The sequence below is a fragment of the Coptis chinensis genome, chromosome 3, assembly GCF_015680905.1.
Source record: "Coptis chinensis isolate HL-2020 chromosome 3, ASM1568090v1, whole genome shotgun sequence".
In the NCBI taxonomy this organism is placed as follows: Eukaryota; Viridiplantae; Streptophyta; class Magnoliopsida; order Ranunculales; family Ranunculaceae; genus Coptis; species Coptis chinensis.
In genome coordinates this window covers 60,887,235-60,909,104 of record NC_141458.1, presented here as the reverse complement: position 1 = coordinate 60,909,104, position 21,870 = coordinate 60,887,235, and the positions used below count along the sequence as shown (strand labels likewise).

Below are 21,870 nucleotides of genomic sequence, written 5' to 3'. Positions count from 1 at the left end.
CATATTTCATGTGAACCAATCCAAGCTTCCCTACATCTACCTGATGATGCTATAATAAGTCAACTTATCACAAATGGAACATGAAATGTTCTAGTTCACAACTTACTTGATAGAGCCCTGAAGGAGAGTATTTTAAATACTGAAATCAGAACTAACCTCGACCAAGACTTAGTAGTGTGGACTGAATCCAGCTCTGGCGAATTCACCACCAAGTCAGCTTATGTGGCACTTAGGAGGATGAGGGAAAAAGCCAAATGGTACAAACTAGTCTGGGGAAATCTTAACATTCTAAAACACTCCTTTGTCACATGGCAGCTATTTGCAGGTTGTCTCTCCACTCAAGATAGACTCATGCAAAGGAAAATTCTTAACCATTCAAAGTGCTTCCTCTGCAACACTGGCCCTGAAAATTCAAAGCACTTATTCTTCAACTGCCCCTATTCAAAAGAGGTATTGTCATCTATCAACCAAGCACTTAGGTATTGCTCCTCTGTCCAAGCATCCACAAGTGAATGGTATGTGATCCTGTGCAGAACTATAACCAACACAACTGCTAGTGACATTGCCCAAGCCATGACATGTGCAACCATATATGGATTATGGAATGAGAGGAACAGTCGAAGAGTCAAGCATAAAGCTCACTCAACTTTAGCAGTGGGAAATGACATCAAGAAAAGAATATTACTTTATTTTCTAAGGCAGATAAAGCAAGCTGATGATTCCCCAGAAACCAATCACATGCTTACTGCCCTTGGTATGCAAATACAAGCCCAGCAACGCAACCCTATCATTTCCAAGTGGACCGCCCCACCTGAAAGTACGGCAAAGGTAAATGCAGATGGCTTAGTTACTTCAGAAGGAGAAGGGTATGGAGGAATAATAAGAAATCATTAAGGTATAACATTCCTAATCTTTACAGGAACTGTAAAACGTCGATATGTTATTGTTCAAGAACTAAAAGGTATCGAGTCTGGATTGATAGCAGGGCATTTTATGCATTTTATGAACTGTACAAAAATGTTGGTGGAATCAAACTCCCTTAGAGCAGTCCAAATCATCAAGTGGAAAGGAGTGTTGCCCATGGTACGCCCTTGACATCCTCAGCTCCATTAAGAAATTGATGGCTCAGTTTGGCTCTATCAAATGTATTCAGAGAAATGAATAGGGCGGCAGATCTACTAGCAAGATTTGGATCTACGAAGGAAAATCAAGTCTTATCAAATGTAACTAGTTCTCACTCTACTTCCTTTAGCACCCTACCTCTCATGAAAGAACTAAATGTAATACTCTCATGAAAGAACTAAATGTAATAGTAGAGGAAGATGCTAAAGGCACCTTGTACCAAAGAGTTACATGAATGAATGCAGGTTGGGGTTGGCCTAACCCCTAAATATTTCAAAACAAAACATACGATTGAAATATAATAATATATTCAATCATTCTAACATCTTTTTTGCAATTAAGCAAACTAATAATGATATTAAGCGATCCATTTTTTCATGCTTGCTTTTGAAAGCGATCAATTTTTCATACATTGCTCTCATAATGATGTTAAGAATGTAATATGCGGATTAATTTACTTTTGTATTTTTGCTTAGGTTGTACGTATTGCGAAACCCCGTCTGTAAGCTACTTTCGTTATTTATAATGCAAAAAATAATCTTGATAATATTACCAATGCATCAATCATTAACGTTATATTAATACAATAGTGACGGATTTAATATCTCTAACACAATAATAACTTTAAAGTATTGAATCCAATTGGCAAACATGACATATTCGGCTCAACAAATACATACATCGACACTACACATGTATGATATTACACTTCATCATATTTAATACCAATTATGATATTACACATTTGCACATACACAAAGTACAAGCTAACAATAACGTGTGTAGCACGTGCTCTCATCTAGTATAAGTAAAGTCCATGATACTTAATAGATCATACAACTAAACAGGTTACACAGTTGATGGCACAACTCGCCTGACCTGAGAATTAAGTAGTTTTGAACCCCAGCCCAACTCATTTATCAAGTGAGCGGAGCGAACGTTATGGGCCTGGGGGGTATGTGGCCAAAATGTGATTTGGTTGGTTTCTGTCTGCACTTTCCACGCCCCTCTTCCCTCTTTCTCTTCGCTCACGCCCCCACTACTATGCATTATACTAGTATAAATAGTGGGACAATCTTTAATTGACCCAAATTCAATTATGGCTAACCCAAATCCGTTGTTATTGTGGACGAACGGATTAGGCGGGTCGTTTCCAAAAGTAGCAGCCCTAGGATATTTTGGAGTTTGGAGGTTGAGAGTACGTGTGAAGGCAGGTGCCGACTAGCAAAGTCGGTAAAACCTTTGGGTAATGATACTAGAGGTCTGGGGCTCAAACCCCGCCAGCATTAAAGAGTTACTGATCTCATTTAAAACAGGCTTACCAAAAAAAAAAAAAAACAAAAAAACGTGTGAAGAGGTCACGTGTGAAGAATGATGGTCGTCTGAAAATATCTAGTTTGTGGATAATTGGATATATACGTGTCGAAATGATTTTTTCGTCTTCCCAATAAACCCTTCAAACAATTACTTCCTCTCTCTTTCTTTCAGACAGTAGCATTTTTCTACTCACTTGCTTCAATGGCAACTATGCTCACTCACTCAATCCTACAACCAACACTTTACCTTCCTCAAACTCTACCCAACACCAACAACAGACCAACCATTTCTTGCTCACCAAGTTCTTCTCTACATTCAAGTCTCTTCACCCCTTCCATTTCCACTCTATATCTCTCTCCACAACTCGAAGTTTCATCTTCTAACAAGAAAAATAGGACGCCCCAAGTTGTCAAAATGTCGTGGGACGGCCCTGGTCTTTCTTCTGTCAAGCTCATAATTCAAGGGAAACACCTCACTGTAAGCTTTTAGCTTGTTTTCTCTATATATTTAACTGCAAATGTAGTTTAGTGATTGTTGTTTATATATTTTTTTTCAGTTGTCAGATACTGTTAAGAAATATGTGGAAGATAAAGTAGGTAAAGCAGTACAGAAACATACACATCTTGTTAGAGAAGTGGATGTGCGGCTATCGGTTCGTGGGGACGAGTTAAAAGGACAGAAGCTTCGGAGATGCGAGGTGGGTTATTTAGTTTGTAGATGTGGCTGTGTTTGTTTAAATTTTGTAATGTAGAGATTGTGTTTGTGTAGGTGACTTTGTTTACGAAGAAGCACGGAGTGGTGAGGGCGGAGGAGGATGCTGAGTCGCTTTATGGGAGTATTGATTTGGTTTCCTCTATTATACAGAGGAAATTGAGGAAGATTAAGGAAAAAGATTCTGATCATGGGCGGCATATGAAGGGTTTTAACAGGTTGAAGGTTAGGGAACCTGAGAATGTTGTGGAACCAGATAGTGAAGAAGAGGAAGAAGACTTTGATTATCAGGTATGAGCTCCGCTTCGTCTGATTGGGGAATGCCAAGTTTTTTCATTAGTTTCATTTATAATTGATGAATATTTGTTTTATGCTTGCTCAGATGCATCGTTGTGGTGTTGGATATATATCTAGTTGCATTTCATGTATGTTCATTTTAAGTAGCTAATATTGCTTGGACAAGTGCCTGGATTGGTCTTTGTGAAGCAATGAAGATTATCGCTACTATAATTTGCTTGTCTTTTGTTAGTGAAAGTGAGTTGGGGAATTGGGAATAACACTTGAAGTTTATTCCACTTCCTACACATTGAGGGAAAAAGAACTACTATTGTACTCTACAAATGAGATTAAGTTTACAGAGTATATTGTCTAATGCAATTTCTTCCCTATTCCTTGAATATTGCCTTTTTAGGTGAACTTGTAGGCTTAGTTGTACTAAATTTGCATGACAATCGAATATTCCATTTGGGTGTTCTTGTCATCTTTGCAAGTTCTACCATGAGTTTGTAATTCTGACCTTAATTTAATAGTCTCAGAGGTTTTGTGCTGGTTGGAAGCAGATACATTTGTCATTAAGGTGGGAAATGTGAAGTTTGTATGCAGACAATAGCTAGGCTTCTGGCCTTAAATCCTTAGCCAATAGTTATCCCAGTGTATATAATATCTGATTGATATATAGGATGTTAGAAGTGGTGCTACTCTGTCAGTGTTGTTTAGATCGTATGCTGATTCCTGACTTGATTTAATTAAAGATAAAAAAAAATTATATAAAACAATGGAATGCATCCCTCGGGACATAGTCTGATTGCTTCCGTTGACCAGATTTTTCAAAGCTTTCAAGCCTCTGGACCAAAAGTTAGCATCAGTTTCCCATAATAATTGTGTGGGTGTTTCTTCGAGATTTCAGTCCACGTACGGCCCAACATGGATGATGGGAATATAGGACTCTGCGGTATATATGTGTAGAAGCATGTTTCCCTAGTTTATGGTATATGTAAGTGCTATTATCTGCATGACTGCGAATGCTATGTTACTCCTTCAGTTTTAAGATCAATAGAATATCAAGAATCTTCATCTAGAGATCAGCAGTATGTTTTAAGCATATCTACTTAACTAAACTCATCCTTCAGTTGGTTCGTACAAAATCCTTTGAGATGCCACCATTGACTGTCGCTGAAGCCTTGGAGCAGTTGGAGCTTGTACACCATGACTTCTATGGGTTCCGAAATGAAGAAACTGGTAAGTGATGCAATGTCCTTTCCCTGCTTTTGTAATATCTCCCATTAGCTTTATGCTGGAGCTAATTCTGGTTTGGCTACAGGTGAAATAAATATCGTTTACAAAAGAAATCATGGAGGATATGGGTTGATTGTTCCTAAAGGTGGTGGCAAGGCTGAGAAGATCGAAGATCTTGTTGTAGAACAAGCTACATAACCTTCTCCTCTTGAATAGATGGATAAAAAGGTTTTCAAGATCATACCCTGTCCCTGATATATGTGCTGTTTTTTAACGATATGCCCATGACCTTAAGATGAATGTATATGAGAATTAATGTCACACAGGACTTCTTTTGAGAATTTTGTCCTACAGCTTCAGAAATTGTCAGTCATATCTATTTATCTTTTGTGCCCCCCCAGACTGTTTAGGGAAAGGTTTGTTTCTGAAGATGATCTGTTGTAGTGCACTGTACACATAGTTGATGAAAGAAATATCAAATATTCATGCAAGTATGCAACTTTGTGTTCCTGAAGTTGATTTTCGTTCGTTGCCCAGCCTTATTGTCATTATCTTTATGTTCTGATCTTGGTGGGTTTTCTGGTGAATTTAGTTTTAACTTTGACGTATTACACCTGTAGGAAAGAAGAAAACAAATTTAAAAACGGCAATTTCAAGGAAGTATAGATTGTTTTATATTGTCTCATTATACCGTCTATATTTCTAAAAGAGTTTTTCCTAAACTATATTTTAGTGCTCCTTGGGGTTGCAATGCATACCATTTTCACCATTTTGGTTTCTTGAAAGCTAGTTTTCCATAACAATGATTAGAAATGCCATTATTAACGCCAAGGTACATACCCTAAATGATCACAAAGACAAATTTGGCACATGATGAATCGAAAAAATTTATTGTATATCTGTAAACAGTAGGAATTACAAGTTACAAAAGCACACAACTAATCTTAAGACATGCAATTTTTTAGGCTATACAATTCTCTCTCTCTCCCCATTTGACTTTTTTTTTTGCGTGTAAAGGAGGGGTGGTGTCGTCCTAATTGGCTCATCTAGTGGGGGGTAATACTAGTTAACTCATCAAAGAAAAAAACCACAAAAAAATAACAGTTTACATAAAGTTTGCATCCAAAACTCTAGCATTGGACTCTGTAGAAAATTATGTACATTAATACGATCGGCTATATCATTCACTAAGCTCTCTGAGCTTGGCCCTTGATGCTTAGATCTCCAGTAGTCACATACCATTGATGTCAAGGAAAATGTGCAGCAACAGCTGTGGGCTACAGGCACCCTCAACATGCTTAAATATCCCCCTAGCACAGTGAATAATTAGACAAATATAGTGCTCATAATGCACTTTTTAGTTACCAAGTACTCTTTCGGATCCATGAAACAACTCTTAGAGATCTTTTTCCCTTTTGAATTTTCGTACTGGCTGTTCTGCACTTGGTTGAAAACTCAACCTTCCAGTTTTGTTCTCAGGCGATGCAGACTTCTAGCACTGCAATACGTCCATTTTCAGTGAGTACAGCAAAACAAAAAAGCAGAAATTCAGTTTAATAGGAAAATTACCAACGAATGCACTCACATGATGTAGACAAAGACTACGAAGAAAATGCTGGTCCAGAAGATACATGAGATTCCGAAACTTTTGTATTATCAGCAACTGTTTGAGGTTGCCTTTGGAAATAGGGATGGAGAGAAAAAACTCCGTCCAAATATAAAGATGACTGCATTTCAATCAAGCGAGATACCTAGACAGAAACAATTAATTAAATATGATCTGTGGAAATGTTCACTTTTACAATTTCTTCCTTGGGGTAAAAGAATGAAGAGTACAGAAATTGTTTTACTTCTTGGATGAATTATTCGTAACTATTGGGAGAATTTGATTGATATAATTTAGTGAATATCTTGGTTAGTAGATTTTCATTCCTACATTCTATATATCTAAGTCAGAACAGATATACGTGTTGGTGTCCAACAAGGCGACCTATATGAAATAGGACAAGGGGACTTAACTGATTAAGAAAACTGTTACTACTCTTTTGGTACACAACTAATTCTTGGGCTCAATGACCTTACAACGCAACCGCCTTACAAATAAATAACTATGAAAGTGTTCTAACTATGTTAATGGACTATTTTCATAGGATTTTAGGGTATTTAAGAAACCCTAGTTTAAAATCGTATGCACAATTTGTCTGTGTGTTTGTGTGTCCGACACGAATTGTTTTTGTGAATATGAGTGTCCATGTTACTTAGTTCTATTTTAAAGGTACTTGTGTCACTAAGAATTGGTTCCACGTTGGTCAAGTATTGTCGAATCCTGGTCCTTACAAAAAGGAACTTACATGATGTAATTAAACATATCGAATTCATTTAAGAAACCATGGATCTTTTACTATTTCACGGTTAAACAGGCGCAATCTTCATTTTCGAACCTAAAAAACAAGTACACTTGATGTGTCGCGTCGGAAGTAAGAGAGGAAATAAGCATTTCTTCCTGAATCAGTCTTTCATTGCAACAAGTATGATCACTATTGGCTATTACGTATGCGAGATGGATAGAAGATGAGAAACAAAACATAGCATGACTATTACGTATGAGGTCACTTACTGCTCGGCGAAAAGCAAACATCTCTTCTTGACCAGATAACAGAGACACAATTCCAGTTGGTGCACCAACTGAACCTACAGTACCTTGCGCTAAAACGTCTCGACGAAGTTTCCCATCTTCTGTCTCCGTTTCAAATTGAAAACTGGAAAAAAAAATGCATGTACACATTAAGGACAGAATTCTCTCTCCAACCCAAATCAACATCATAATATAGAAAACCATAACATGGAAGAAATTATTTTGTACTTTCAAAGTTATTTTCTAGTGTTTTGAAGGAAAACAATTTTTTACAAAATAATTGTCTTCAGAGTTCATTCAAAATATTTAACTGAAAACCAAAATAATATATAAAGAGATGCAATACAACAGCAATAGCAAAATTCCATCACATACTAAAAGTGCATGATTAAAAAAATTCTGAAGCTTAAGAGACAAGGTTATTCTACACTGCAGCTCCTTGCAATTTATTTCAATCTTGCTATTTGAGCTTGGAACACAAGCATCAGTTGCATATCAAGGTGTGCGATGATGCTCAAAAGTTTGACAAAATAAAAACAGTTTAATGCATTTTAAGCAAACTTGCAGATGTACAGTCTTTTCTTTTGATCTATCCAAGTTTTTTGTGGTAAACTGTAGTGCCTAGATTGTTCCCCTAAACCTGTTTATTGCGAATAGATCCACAAAATACACCCAAAGACAATGACTAATAATGGCCAACCAAATCAATAATTGATAAAAACAAAGAAGAAAATAGGTACGCATGCCGAAGAAGACAGGGATTTCCAAGAAACGTTCTAGACAAGTGGGGGGGGAAGTTAATATGAACTATAAAAATCCAATTAGCAGAGAAACTAATTACAGCTAAACATCCCCAATAGTCAAAATAACCACATTAAGAAACGCTTTCATAAGAACAAATAAATAATAAGGTTGAATATAGAATACTCTAAAGTTGAATAGAAGCAAGAAGGTCATTGTACTAGTGTGATTCGTCAAGCTAGAGAAGATAAGTTTGTGCCAGAACTGAAAGTAGCCATATTTTAGACTTCATTGTTTGCTGAAAGATAAAATTCTCTTGTCCGTTTACTATCACAAATGCAAATTGAAATTTCTGTATTTCCGTAATCTTCTCTGTTCTGTCCCAGTTGACTTTGACTCTTCTTATTCCTTCAACATAAAGGGATATCAGACAAAAGACTCTTCAAGTAAGCGAAAAAGTGTAGAGATGCATGATTTCGACCATGGTAATGCTCTCCACTTGATGCTTTCTTTGGGATTAGTAAAATGAAACATGCAACTTCTTGACAGTTTACTCAAAAACTTTAACAAGGTCATCCAACAAATCTTGCAACCAAGGACAGGGCAAGCAAAAACTACTAAGTAACATGGACACTTCATATTCTTAGAAAAATCTGTGTCCGACACAAACACACGGGCACGTTGTGCGTACCATTTCAAACTAGGGTTTCTTCTATACCCTAAAAGACTAAGAAAATAATATATTAACATAGTTACAACTCCATGATATGCCACTTACACATTTATTTATTTGCAAGGAGCCGTTTTGTAAGGTCCTGATCCCAAGAATTAGTTGTTTAACTAAAGAATAGTAACAGTTTTCTTATTTAATTACTGTGTCCCCGTGTTCTACTTCATATAGGTCCTGTGTCAGACACCGACACGCGTATTCTTGTCAATGTGACTTAGAAAACCTATTGTTCTCGATAAGGGCCAAAGGAATTTACTTGATTAATGAATGTTGGTAAAGAAAGATTAAAAACATAACCAAGAACGTTACCTTTCCAAATCAAACAGTGCTCCCTCATCTGTTCCCTGAAATAGGTCATCAATAGAGGTTGCTGCTGTACAGAAAAGGCAACAATGATGATTGTATAGCTCATCGATAAGAGTGATAAAACGCCGCGCCTGAGAAACACACATAGACACTGACATTAAGGAGAGTACAATAATTTAATACACACATCAAAATAAGCACCGGTAAATGACCAGATATATTCCTTGAAAGACTTCAAGCCGAAAAAACATATTGAACACCTTATGGAATTTGGGAGATGAATAGGCTTTAAAGAAAAATGAGAGCCATCTAGGGAGGGACCATACTCATAATCCAATACTACACACAGATCAGCTGGATCTTGTTGGGATCTCAATCCCGTGCAAATGGTTTGTTTTCTGACTACCTCTATGCATTATTGCCAATTTCATAGTATTTAAGATCTAGAACCAGAACGTGAAACATGTATGAAGCTGTATAAATAAAATTGTAACAGATGAATTACGATCTAAAATAAATTTTGCAAACAGGACAAGCATTGACAAGGAAATTAGCGAAGTTACCCTGTCGCGAATACGCATACTCATCACAGGTATGTCAGAGATAAAGACAGTGTGATAGTTTTTTGCTACTGCAATATAATCTGCCGCCCCAACCTGAAAAAGAAAGAGTTAAGATGATAAGTTAATATAGACACACACATATATAACACCATCAGAAAAAGTAATCACAAGACTGACAGGCAGTTAGATAGTCAGATTTTAAGAAATAAAGTAAATGTAATGGAAAAGTGTGATGATGAAAAAGATAACATGGGTTTCGGTTTACTGGTCAGAGCTACTAGGGCCAGTCTCTTAGTACGTTTGAAAGTCTTTGTTCCAGGCCACTAATAACACTAGGAAATGAAAACAATATCTTGAATTAGATGGGTAAAAAGAGATTAAAAACTTGTTACATCTGCTACGGTCAGGCTTACAGATAGGTTTATATTTTCTGTGTTCCAGACCACTATTAGCAGCAGATCACAAAAACTAAAATATCCAAATAGATGAAAAACAGGAAAAAAAAACAGCATAGTATAACTTTAATTATTATATCAAATAGATTCATGCTCTACTGTTGGCAATCCAGGATTTGTTGTAGGGCATAAAGTTCTTCTCCAACCTACTACTAGCATCGTATGCATGAGTTCCATGTAGTTCTAGCAATTTCCTGACTAAAGAATATACACCATACAGGTTTCGTACCATGCAAAGGATATTATAACTACAATAAAATGATACCATAAATCGCAAATAGAGTAAGAATAATTCAATATACTTGGAGAAAGTCAGACATATACCGGGCGGCCACACAGGTATTCAAATGTGAATCTAGCTACCCCATTGCAGCTTTCAGGAACCTCCAACATTCTGATTTACAATGTATTAACACGAAAGTTATATGGCAGAAACTTGTTTACAAAATTCAACATGACATTTTAAAATCCACACCTTCCGAACATCACACGAATAGTACTAGATATGATCCTTCCACCTGAATGCTTAATGACTTCAAACCACATCTTCTCATACTCATGAAGAGCGTGCTCATCTAAGGGCCAGAAGTAGTGAGCCTGCAGGAAAATACTCAATACTACCAAATATTCAAAATATGAAATGAAACTAAAAGAAAACATACAAGAACACTAACTATATGTGAAACTTACACAAGAAAGAGTTTCAGTCAATCACAAAACATTAAATAATTGAGAATTCATGAATGATAAAACTTTCGTGCATCAGATTACCCTACAAGGATATCCTTGTCCTTCATCTTGATATTATAAATACGCCTAATGGGTCAAAGAGGGGATGTATCAACCAATCAACACCAAGTATTTGGCATTAATACAGTTTCGCAGCATTAAACCCCTTGTACAATACCCAATAGAAGAGATCACATTATTGGGCTACACAAATGACGTTTGTAAATGTAACGCTGGAACTTTTCGGAGTTAGATCTCGTGAGACCTCCAATAGTTACTTGTCAATTCTCAGAGAGCTTGGTACTGATATGAGTTCCTTTTACATGATTCCAGAAGAAGACACCAGATAACTCTAGTTTTCTGAATCCAAACAGGTGCTCAAAGACGTGCTTATCAATGAGATTTTGTTGAATCTTTTTACCTTCAAGCTAATATTTGGGCAATATATAAAAAAGAAGGAAAACAAAACACAATAAGCTAAGAACTCATGCCACTTTAACACCCAATCTTGAAAGTTTACACAACAGCCTATCTGTCATTTTCCATCCTAAAAGCCTTCTTTGCTACTTAAAATGATTTAGCTAAGATGCCTAAAGTTCAAATAAGGCACGAGCCTAAAATCTTCGTGATATAAAGGTGCATTAAGGAAAGCAATCTTAGATGCTGGCTGGTAGACATATCTGCCCATTTAAGAAAGAGAAATCTTTCAAATATGGTTATCAGAAAAACCCATAGTAAGGTTATCAAGTAAAGGCATATATATATATGGACAGATTATGAATACTGCATGAGATTATATTAATTTGTGAACACCTTACAAGCTTATCTACTTACTACTACTGCCAAGAAACAAATTTAAGAAGGTATGTGTACGTACAAAATTATAATGACTGCACTAGAACAGACTTGGGGAGTTGGGGTATCTCAGAAAAGCAGATAGTTATTGCTCCAAACATCTGATGCGTAAAGGTAGCTACCATAGTTATCAAATCGTATATCATATCATATATCGTTTTTCATTTTTAGCGTATCGAGTATCAAATTGTATCGTGTATCGTATGATACGCTTGAAATAAAAAACTTATAGTTTTATATGTGTTTGTGCATGTGTATTTAAGTTTCATATACAAAGATACATATATACAGTTTATCATGCACAACATTACTAATGTATGGTAAAAATGTCATCATTTTCAATAATTGGGCCTAAATTATTATTATACATAAAGGGCTAAGCTAGCTCTTAGTTGAGTAAGTAAAGATTGCATTGCATTAGGGTTATTGTTTATCGAAACTAAAACTTTAGATGGCTTTCCAAGGCTTAGAAAAGAGAATTAAAAACTAAATGACTCTTACAAACTCGTTTTTGGATAAAAAATTTCATGATTTCATGTGTTAAAGCGTATCATACGATACAGGGTTGTATCGTATCGTACTATACGCTATCTGTATCGTGCGATACTTAACATTATCGATAAAGTAGTGTGATACGTATCATCTTTGCTTTCGATACGTATGTACAATGTTGACAACCATGGTAGGTGCACATAGCCTGAAGAACATTGATCAGTTTAGAGAAACTGATGCTATTCCATACAATAGCCAAGGGCGAGTCACAAATTTTTCCTAACAAGCTAGGACGATTATGTAGTTAAGGAAGCATTGTTGAAAGCATTCTCATTCAGAAGCATAAACACAAAGGGGAGGTGGCTCAGGGCGAAGCGCGCCACAATGCCCAAGGTATAGCTGTCTTCTAGAGCATGTGATATTGGGTATGAGGCAAACATTTCAGCTGAGGCGCACATCTGATAAGAGCTTTTTAGTTGATGTGTTGCGATCTACACTACTTAGTAATTACAGCTGAAGGCAGAATATTAATAAAATAAAGTCCAATATAAGGTGCCTATATCCTATGACATTACAAACCTAATAGACGAGGATGAGGATATGGATATGGATATGGAAAGATATAATGCCAACCCTAATGATCGATGATGATGATGATGCATTCAATTGATTGGTTGTTTGATAATTTTTCTCTTAAAATCTGTAAGCACGAATTTTTTGGAATTTCGAATATATTTTGGTCAGTAGATATTATGTGGTTAAGACTAAGAAAATTCCAGAAATAGTCATGGATTCTGTTTTTTTGGATATTTCAAGTCGTGCAGTGTCATACTCAATTATTTTTACATAATTCATTACTAGTCAGATCCCTTTTATCGAGTTTATTCAATTGATTTCGCAATACTAACTACCTACATATTTAATATGCATGCCGCAGTTGAGGTTGTCTTATTGAGCCTTGAAGCCGACTAAGAAAGTGTCTCAACTTGTGCCCTAGCACCTCACAAATTTTAGTAAAAAGTGAATGGTTGATTTTAGTTATTAATCTAATTCCAAGTTTGACCAAACTCTGCATGCTTACATTATACGCATATACCTGAATTTAAACAACCTGAGATTTTGACACTCCAAGTGAATTGTGAAAGTGCTAGACTGTCACTGGTACTGTTTAATACTCCAAATGAGATATGTACTAAGAGTAATAATTACGAATACCGGTACCTCCAACAGTGGTCTAAAGTCTTCAAAGAGTTTAGAGGATGTTTCTTTGAGTCTTTTGTAGCTAGGTGGGATTGTCTTATGTTCTTAGACATGGGGTGATGGTGGAGTTCTTGATTTTTTCTTATGTAGTTTCTTTTATTGTAAATGTTTTTAGTTCTTGTTTCTTTCTTGTAATGTAGGCCTTCTTAGCTTACTTCCCCTTTATTAATGATATTTCACTTTGCCAAGCCAAAAAAAAATAAGATACAAGATAAACAGAAGCTAAAACACAGTATGAACTCTTGGATCAAGCAAGCGTATTCAAATATTGTGCAACCATCAGATAAGCCGAGTGGAACAGTATGAATTCTACCTGGGTCACAGTTTTTTTTGCTATTAAGCGACGATAATCAACCTCATTTCCAACCAAAACATTTGGACAATGCTCCTTCAACTGCGCAACCAATTTCAGAAACATTTCTCGCTGCATCCCATCCTGGATTCATACACGCAAAGGGGTCCATAAGAATCAATTATTTAATTTCATTTCATGCCACAACCTTGGTGAAGAAATCATGAGAATTTCATCGCCCATAATTACCCATGTTAAAAAGTGAAGTGAAATAGAAATGATCTGCAGACCGTCCATATAAAACCACATATTTTCTAATTAAAATTGCTAAAAGAGTTGACAAAATAATTCCAATTACCCAGAAAAATATAAGTTCATACAAACAGATGCGATAGCAGCTAGAAGCAGGTAAATATTAATTAGGAAAAACAATGGGTCCGATATAAGTAGCAGTGAAGATAATCATGTTTAAGGATTTAAGTAGAAAAGAAAAAGCGTACCTGATTCAAATCCTCTGGAGCTCTATTACTGGTAGCAACAAGAACTGTTCCAGTACTCAATAATCTGCTTAGAATTCCAGATAAGGCGATAATAGCAAATACATCAACGGTCTGTAATGAAGGGTAAGAAATTTTAAGTGAAATGACCCATTGTGGTTTCTCAAGAAGTTCCATACCTACTTCCAAACATATATATTGATAGTAAATGTTTTCTATATAGGCCCTAATTTGAGAGAGACGACAGTTAGAAGAATATTTGATAAGAGATTTACGAGGAAAATGGACCTCACTACAACTCAATAACTGAAATAGATTTTGAAACAATACAACAAGACCTTTGGTTTTATGTATCAAGTTATTATGAATTATGAGACACTTAGAAACGAAACCTTGAAAATCTTGAGTGGGTCGAGCAGTGATACATAGGGTCAGCATCTGACCTAAGTAGGTGCACTTGATGTAATATTGTGACCCCGAAAAGTAACAAACCGATAAGAGTTCAACCTCTGATGGGGTTCACAATAGCTCTATTCGAGGTATTCCTGTCTATTACTTTGGAGATTTATAATTCTTTAGTTTTGCTGGATGGAATTTCAATGAATTCGGTCCGTAAAAATCATGAAGTCCTGGCAGTTGGTTTGACGAACAATCAAAAGAATGGGCACTTCATCATAATTCAAGAAAATAACCAGGCTGATGAAAATTGTGTTTCTATTCATGGAGTCAGCTGATCAAGGGCGGATGTTATTGGTTTCAAGCCTGACAGGTTGTTATCAATCTGTATTTTTGGTGAATCAATTACTGTATCGTAAAATGGTAGTAGCCAAACCATCACTTACTCAATGCAACAATGTCCCTACATCTCTTCTCTCGTTTCTCTATTTTCCTCCTTTATTATATCTTTCTTCTTTTATATCATTTCACTATAAATGTGGGACACCTAGAATGACTTAACATGTTATTAAAACATGAGTATCCGTACATATACTCTCATTTTCTATATAGTTATGTTTAACAATAAACAAATTATGAGATGAGGATAATAATTATCTTCCGCCCCCCACCCCCCGCAAAACAATAATGTACATCTCACTACTTGTAAATGTGTAAATGACATAGAGAGAGTTACAATAACTAACATGTGTAACGTTGTACATTTATATATATTATAACAATTTTTGAGTTTATCACTTCTTTAATTTTCTCCCCACTTTTTGTGCTCAAGCCCCTACTTTTCCGCCACCAATTGCATGTTTGGTTCCCTTCTAAGTGGAATAGGAAGTATGGTCCCTATTGCCCTTCTTCAAGCTGGGTCATCCAATTTTATCTCATAGTTAAGCAAACAAGTTCATTTCAAGCCATAGATGGGACAACCACAATGATGGAACCTATATTTACTAGATACATTTTAGCAGGTTTAAGGGTTTTGGACTTTGGTACAATTCAGGTCGTAGGCCCCACGGGCACACACTATTATAAGTATATGATATATAAGAATATATTGTATGACCTTACCATCATGTCTTGAACTACCGCTCGTACCCCTAAATACCCAATGCAATGCCCCAAGATGCCCAAATTTCTGAAATGTTAATAATGCCGCTCAATGTTCATTTTGTTTCAAAGACGTGTACGAAGCCAAATTCAAGGGAGTAAGTAAGATGCTCATCAAGCGAGACTAGTATAGTTTATAATGAAAGGGGATGGAATAGCTAAAACCCAACAACAATATTTAAAGAAGAGATTACTAATGCACCTGTATTTCATCAAAGCAGAGAATGCTGGCTCCCTTTTGACCTGCTTGCCGATCTAAAAGAAACTTATCAGCTACAGCAGGAAGAATATGTTTCAACTGGACCTCTTGTTTATATCGTTCTTCCCCAATCAACCATTCTTTCACTTTTTCATCAAATGGGAGGCTCATAATCCAACTAGATATACCAAACTCAGAAGATTTTTCCTGCACTTCATTCTTCCAAATCTTATGCATATGTTCATGTATTTCAAGCATGGCCTGCAAGAAAAGAAAGCAGAATATTGAGTCTAACGAATTTGTTTTCAAACATTAACCTGTATTTACTATATAGATATATCAAGAGAACGAAATCAAAAGCAAACTTTTGTGTAGTAGCATCAGCTTGTCAGTCACCAGTTTTACATTCCGTAACCCGAAGCAAACGAGACAGTTAAGTTCATGTTTATTTGTGTAGCACCAACCGCTTCACTGCACAATAGCCGTGTTCTTAAACATGTCCGCTGAGGTAATAAATCTAAATAGGTCAATGGCCACACTTTTCCAGGTCACATCCTTCCAACAGCCATAATTAAACCCGTAGTGGAAAAGCGCAATACAGGGAATGTTTAAAATCATAGTACAAAATGCATTGATATATCACAATATACTGTGAAATAATTTGTTTTAAACATTCAGAAAATTTTATCCCGCATGCTTGAATTCTAAATCCAGATATGCCTTACTGTCAAAATTTCGAAAAATGACATCTTCTAAGCCATCAAAGTCTTCAAAAAGTAGGAACTATGTACTATGGTTGACATATACAAGTGTGCCGAGTGCAGACCAGTATGGAGCTTTTGGATAGTCCAAAGTGTAGCATCTTAGATTCTTAGGTACAGAGTCGGCATAGGCTGAATCAATCGACCACATGCTATATATCTTGCCTATGACATGAAGATGTATGAAGAATTACATTGAGAGAACATTTTTAAAACCATTATGGTTGTTAATTACCCATAAAGTCTGGCACAAAGAAAAGGACATGCTACATTGATATATACAATGATGTACTTATACCTCAAAATGCTCAAAGCTAATAAAGTGATAAAAAGTCCCTTATTCAGCTAAATGGAGCTACACAAAATCAAGCCTGACAATTGTTCAAGATGCTATATAAACGACAACATACGCTATCTTTTCTACTCAGCTATGCAATTCGATGTATTGAATAAAGATAGATAAGTGATAAAATTTTTGCATGTGTTCCAGTCATACATCAAGTAATAGTGTATAACTATATAATCCAAAAAAATAATAAAAATAATGACAAAAACACACACACACACACACACAAACGAACATTACTGAAAACTCATCAAATCCCCACCTCATGAAAGTGCAACCTCCTTCGGTGTTTAACAATGCCCTCAGTGGAACTAAAAAACATGTCCATTAGCATTGTCTTCCCTGCAATATGCACAAGTACCGAACTCAAGTAAATGTGTAGCCAGTTGAAACAAAAGCCAAAAGATAACCATTTGAAGCAAACATCTATTTGTAAATGACACAAATCAAATATAAAGAAAAGGAAAACCAATGAATTTTGAGCCTTAACTATATAAACTCATGGAGTACATGTTGATAAGACAGAGAACAAAGCACTTTGTATGTCTAAAATATACCACTTCCAACATTTCCATACAGATATAGTCCTTTTGGTGCTGGAGGAGCAACAGGGTGGGGTCCAACTACTGAATCCAACTTCTTCTCCCGATTAAGGTACGAAACCCATTTCCCCACTCCTGGTTCTACACTTTCATTTCTTTTCCTGGATCACAACAGTTCATCAAATAATAAACTTTCATGGAATAATTATCATTGATAGCTCCACATTTCTATAGTAAAAGTCCAAATAAAAGGAGCCAGACATGAAAAACAATGTATCTGATCTAACGAAATGAACAAAGACATCCACCAAGACAATAACTGGTACATTTAATTGTTATGATGACACATTAAGAACAAAAATATAGTAAAGATGCAAATAAAGGAGCTGAACATGCAAAAAAAAAGCATGCCTGGCCTAAAGAAACGAACAAAGACATCCACCAAACAAAACATTACTTGTTATGGCGTCCCATTCAGGTATTACATACATAGATTTGCTAATGGGTATGAGAGGTTGAATAGGACACAGGGGTAGATGATTATGTTCCTTAGTGACTCGGGGATGACCTCAAAAAATATACCAATGCTTCCTCCCCCGCGTAAAAGTTAACAATAAGTACGAAAAAATATCTTACATTTAGCATCCTAGTGTTAAGGAAAAAATCTTCTTCAGAGCAACATAGGCAATTTGTAATGATGCAAAACTGATTTCGTCACATTCCCAGTAAAGAATGGCTTCATGAGCAAAATGTGGACAAGAAACTAGAAGATTTTTCCTATCTCACATGAAAATATCTAAGGAACCCCAGTTAGAATTCCTTTTAAGTTATAATCAATTAAACTAAAACCATAACAACCAGAATAGATGAAATGAGTAGGGATTATATTATCACTTTTAAAGCTTCTATAAGGAAAAAAAAGCCAACCAACCTATGCAAACCAGAAAAAGAAACTGAGGATATACAGTATCATATCCAGTATCATTACTGTAAAGAACTAGTACATATAATCCCAATTCAATTCAATGTAGCCTCCCTTCATGAACAGCTTTATACATAACACATTAGTTTCCCAACCATCGATAGAATCACTACATTATATAGCCACAAGAATCATTCTAAAATCTATCTCCCAAACCTTGCTCATTGGAAGGGTTAGCTAATACACAAAAGACACCATTGTCTTGGAAGAAAATTTCCTAAACAGATTTATGCTAGTCATTTCCCTGCTCCTTGGAATGTGGGAATGAGCAAAATAAAAGGCATTGATCCTCCTTAATCAAGGGAAGTGTTCTCGTGGAACTCACCACCTTCAACAAACCCTTTCGAACGATTTAACAACAAAACATAACTCCACCTAAAAATATCATTCTATGAGGCTTTATCGCAAAAAAATAAACTACAATAGAAAACAAAACGTTAGTTTTTATAAGAACATAAAGCTATGAGTAGTTTTATGAATTCCTAACCCTCCAAATTGTCGTCTGGACTAGTTCTACAATGGCAATTCTTTTCTTAAATTCGTTATGTTTTGCTAATTAACAAGGACCTTAACATAATATAATTAATTTTTCCATGTTATCTCAAATCCAATTAAAGTAGAAAAATTACCGCAAAATCCACTTTTCAACAAAAGTACTTCTTGTCTTGTTAGCTGCTGTCCACACACCACCTTCTTGCCTAGCCTCAGCTTCCCCCATCAGAATTCTACGCCGCTCATTCTCTCTATCCTTCTCCCACTTGGCGAGGTTTACCTGCGTAATGAGGGTCATGTGCAATGCAACGAAAAAATGGGTTACATCAGTTGATGTGACAAAGATTGGATGAATAGATATTAATTCATTCTTAAACCCAAAACATACATGATATATCTCCATATCTTTCTCATACTGCTCCAACCTCCCAAGTAGGTTTTCTAACTCATAAGCCACCGTTTCTTGGTTAGGATCGTGTTGAAGCTTCCCTTGCTCAACCAAATTTTTATAAGTAGTAAGTAGTCCTACAGGAAGAATTAAAAGACGAAGCAAACTCGTCAGAAAGATTTCAATGAACTGATATCTCAGCATACGACATTAATTAACAGCATTACAAAGCAATGAAAATCTTTAGAAAGCCATATCATCACAGGTGTGATATGTGCTCCAAATCCCTATCTATAAATCACCCACACCTCTTCTTTCAACGATGGTATGTTGATAGTATTTCATTAACTTGTTCGTATTTGCGCTTGATCACATAATGTATGGCGAACACTGGAACTGCAATTTATAAGCGAGACGCATATTGTTGACTCTTAGAAGAACCTTCTCAAGAGTCAACAATTTTGGTGTAGGTGGCGGATTTTCGTGGGTGTGAATCATTAAACACCCAAAGAATGGTAGTCCATCATTTCTCCAGAGAAGCCTCTCGGCTAATTGGAATTTCAACCTAGAAGAAGTTTTTGCAAGAAATGCATCTTCCTCAACTTGTAACTTCAATGCTTAAGTCTGTGAGCTGTTCTGTCGCTCTACTTTACTATACCACAGAGGTTGATTGACTGTTGATAAGTATAGTGTTTCCAGAAATGTGTTTAGTTCTGTAGACTAGGCTACAGTAGTAGTCACTTTTAAGCAACTAAAGTAGCAGTATAACTTAGGTGCGAATTTCTTTCGGGGAATCAGAAAGTCGGGATATCAGTGCCGAAGAAGGTGCGCTTGGTTATTTAACTCAATTACTACGTTGAACTTTTGAAGTGGTGAATCTGCTATGGCCACTAGGTATGCCTTGGCATTATCATGACTCAGACCTTAAGGTCATATACATCGGTAGTTTGGCTACCTCCCTCAAAGATATATCCTCAATGTTCCTTTTTTCCCAGTCAGGTAAAAATTCTAACAACTTAATTGAAAAGGATTACTTTTCCTGTCCTTCCCCGTGACCGTTACCTATGTTGTCTCACAATGTTGTGGAAGTTTACACCTTCCACATGTCATTCGAAGATGTCTTTGGACAGTTTCTCATCTAGGAGCATTGGGAATTTGATTTGTCAGAACACGAGGTTTCTTGTGCCAGGACACTGCACATCGAAAGCCTCTTGTCAAGATTCGGAAAAGCGGATACTTGTATGGCTCGTAAAGACGAGTGTGCATCCTTATTCCTCAAGACATCCTTGAGGATCATACCCTTATCTCAAGAGTAACATACCATCATTGAACATCAGAATTATCAATCATATGAGTGATTGATTGATTGATTGATTGATTCTAGTGAAAATATAGAATTTAGCTGAATTATTTTCCTTAAATGACCAAAATTAGAAATGACTTGCTCAAAATTCTATACATGCAAACCTGACTCAACCAACGTCTAAATTTCACAAATAACGACTAAACTAATAACATACACACGTCAAATTCAACTGTAACCATGTAAAAGAAAACCATTTGTAATAAATATATATAAAAAATAAAGGAAAGATACCCGATCGCTTAGATGGAGCAACGTGGCAGTAATGCCGGGTGATATTTGGGATTTGAGGATGGTAATAAGTTTTGATAGATATGATATTATGAAAAAGAGATGAAAACTTTCTCATCGTTGTTCGTTCGGGCAAGTTTGGAGCTAGCTAGGAAGAATGAAATAGCAAGTTTTAAGACAACCCCGGCTTATATTTCAAGCATTGTGTAAACGTGGCGGTACTTTATGGGCTGCTAAATACAAATATAGCACTTCAACCACAAAAATGTCATTCCAATGGGACTGCTAAAAGGGTCTTAAATTTGGAAAGAGTAAAAAACCCAGCCAAAAACTTCAATCACAAAAATGTCATTTCAATTGGCTGCTAAAAGGGTCTTAAATTTGGAAGGAGTCAAAAACCCAGCCAAAGTTAAAACATTTGCTAGCAGGTGCCATAATAAGTTTCGAGAGACGGACGACATAGTTTCTCCCGCTGGTTATTTATATACAGACGGCAGAAACTATGACGTCTGTCTCCCGTTTTAATTAAATGGACGGATGGCAAACACTGTGCTGTCCGTACCTTCCAAACACTCACATGCATTTACTTGTCATCAAAGTCTCAACATTCAACCCCTCAACCATCAACTCTTCAACCACCAACCTCATTTCTTATGTCAACTTTATAGACCACAAATTTCTCAATTTTTCCTTTACTCACACTTTTTGCATTACTATTCTCAACTTTGCAACATTTCTTCTCACATTCATTCTCAACTTTGCAACTTTTCTTCTCACATTCAAAATGAC

At 36.1% G+C, this 21,870-nt stretch overlaps 3 protein-coding genes across 3 annotated transcripts; 2 read left to right on the top strand and 1 right to left on the bottom strand.

Annotated features, from left to right (window-relative positions):
• Positions 1-237: 237 nt before the first annotated feature.
• On the top strand, positions 238-894 carry LOC147510279 (uncharacterized). The gene has a single exon (XM_086598069.1). It carries the CDS (start codon positions 238-240, stop codon positions 892-894), a length of 657 nt encoding a protein of 218 aa, XP_086454195.1.
• Positions 895-2,571: 1,677 nt separating this feature from the next.
• On the top strand, positions 2,572-5,159 carry LOC147510278 (30S ribosomal protein). Its single transcript, XM_086602298.1, has 5 exons — positions 2,572-2,916; positions 2,996-3,136; positions 3,208-3,441; positions 4,560-4,668; positions 4,751-5,159. The coding sequence occupies exons 1-5, from the start codon at positions 2,641-2,643 to the stop codon at positions 4,861-4,863; spliced, it is 873 nt and encodes a 290-aa protein (XP_086458424.1). The 5' UTR covers positions 2,572-2,640; the 3' UTR covers positions 4,864-5,159.
• Positions 5,160-5,539: 380 nt separating this feature from the next.
• On the bottom strand, positions 5,540-21,259 carry LOC147510277 (AFG1-like ATPase family protein). Its single transcript, XM_086602297.1, has 15 exons — positions 21,085-21,259; positions 19,488-19,624; positions 19,237-19,379; positions 17,641-17,786; positions 17,346-17,425; positions 15,980-16,237; positions 14,224-14,334; positions 13,745-13,867; positions 10,571-10,692; positions 10,420-10,489; positions 9,641-9,733; positions 9,081-9,208; positions 7,283-7,424; positions 6,251-6,416; positions 5,540-6,163 (listed from the first exon to the last, which is right to left on the bottom strand). Exons 1-14 carry the CDS (start codon positions 21,197-21,199, stop codon positions 6,267-6,269), a joined length of 1,818 nt encoding a protein of 605 aa, XP_086458423.1. The 5' UTR covers positions 21,200-21,259; the 3' UTR covers positions 5,540-6,163; positions 6,251-6,266.
• Positions 21,260-21,870: the final 611 nt, after the last annotated feature.

Excerpts from the sequence above, each read along its gene's own strand:
- LOC147510279 (XM_086598069.1), top strand. The coding sequence starts at position 238 with ATGAGGGAAAAAGCCAAATGGTACAAACTAGTCTGGGGAAATCTTAAC.
- LOC147510278 (XM_086602298.1), top strand. The coding sequence starts at position 2,641 with ATGGCAACTATGCTCACTCACTCAATCCTACAACCAACACTTTACCTT. Across the intron at positions 3,442-4,559 it reads AAGAAGACTTTGATTATCAG|TTGGTTCGTACAAAATCCTT; the intron begins GTATGAGCTCCG and ends CTCATCCTTCAG. Across the intron at positions 4,669-4,750 it reads GTTCCGAAATGAAGAAACTG|GTGAAATAAATATCGTTTAC; the intron begins GTAAGTGATGCA and ends GTTTGGCTACAG.
- LOC147510277 (XM_086602297.1), bottom strand. The coding sequence starts at position 21,199 with ATGAGAAAGTTTTCATCTCTTTTTCATAATATCATATCTATCAAAACT. Across the intron at positions 16,238-17,345 it reads GGAGGTTGCACTTTCATGAG|GCCATGCTTGAAATACATGA; the intron begins GTGGGGATTTGA and ends CTTTTCTTGCAG. Across the intron at positions 10,693-13,744 it reads CAAAAAAAACTGTGACCCAG|GCTCACTACTTCTGGCCCTT; the intron begins GTAGAATTCATA and ends ATTTTCCTGCAG.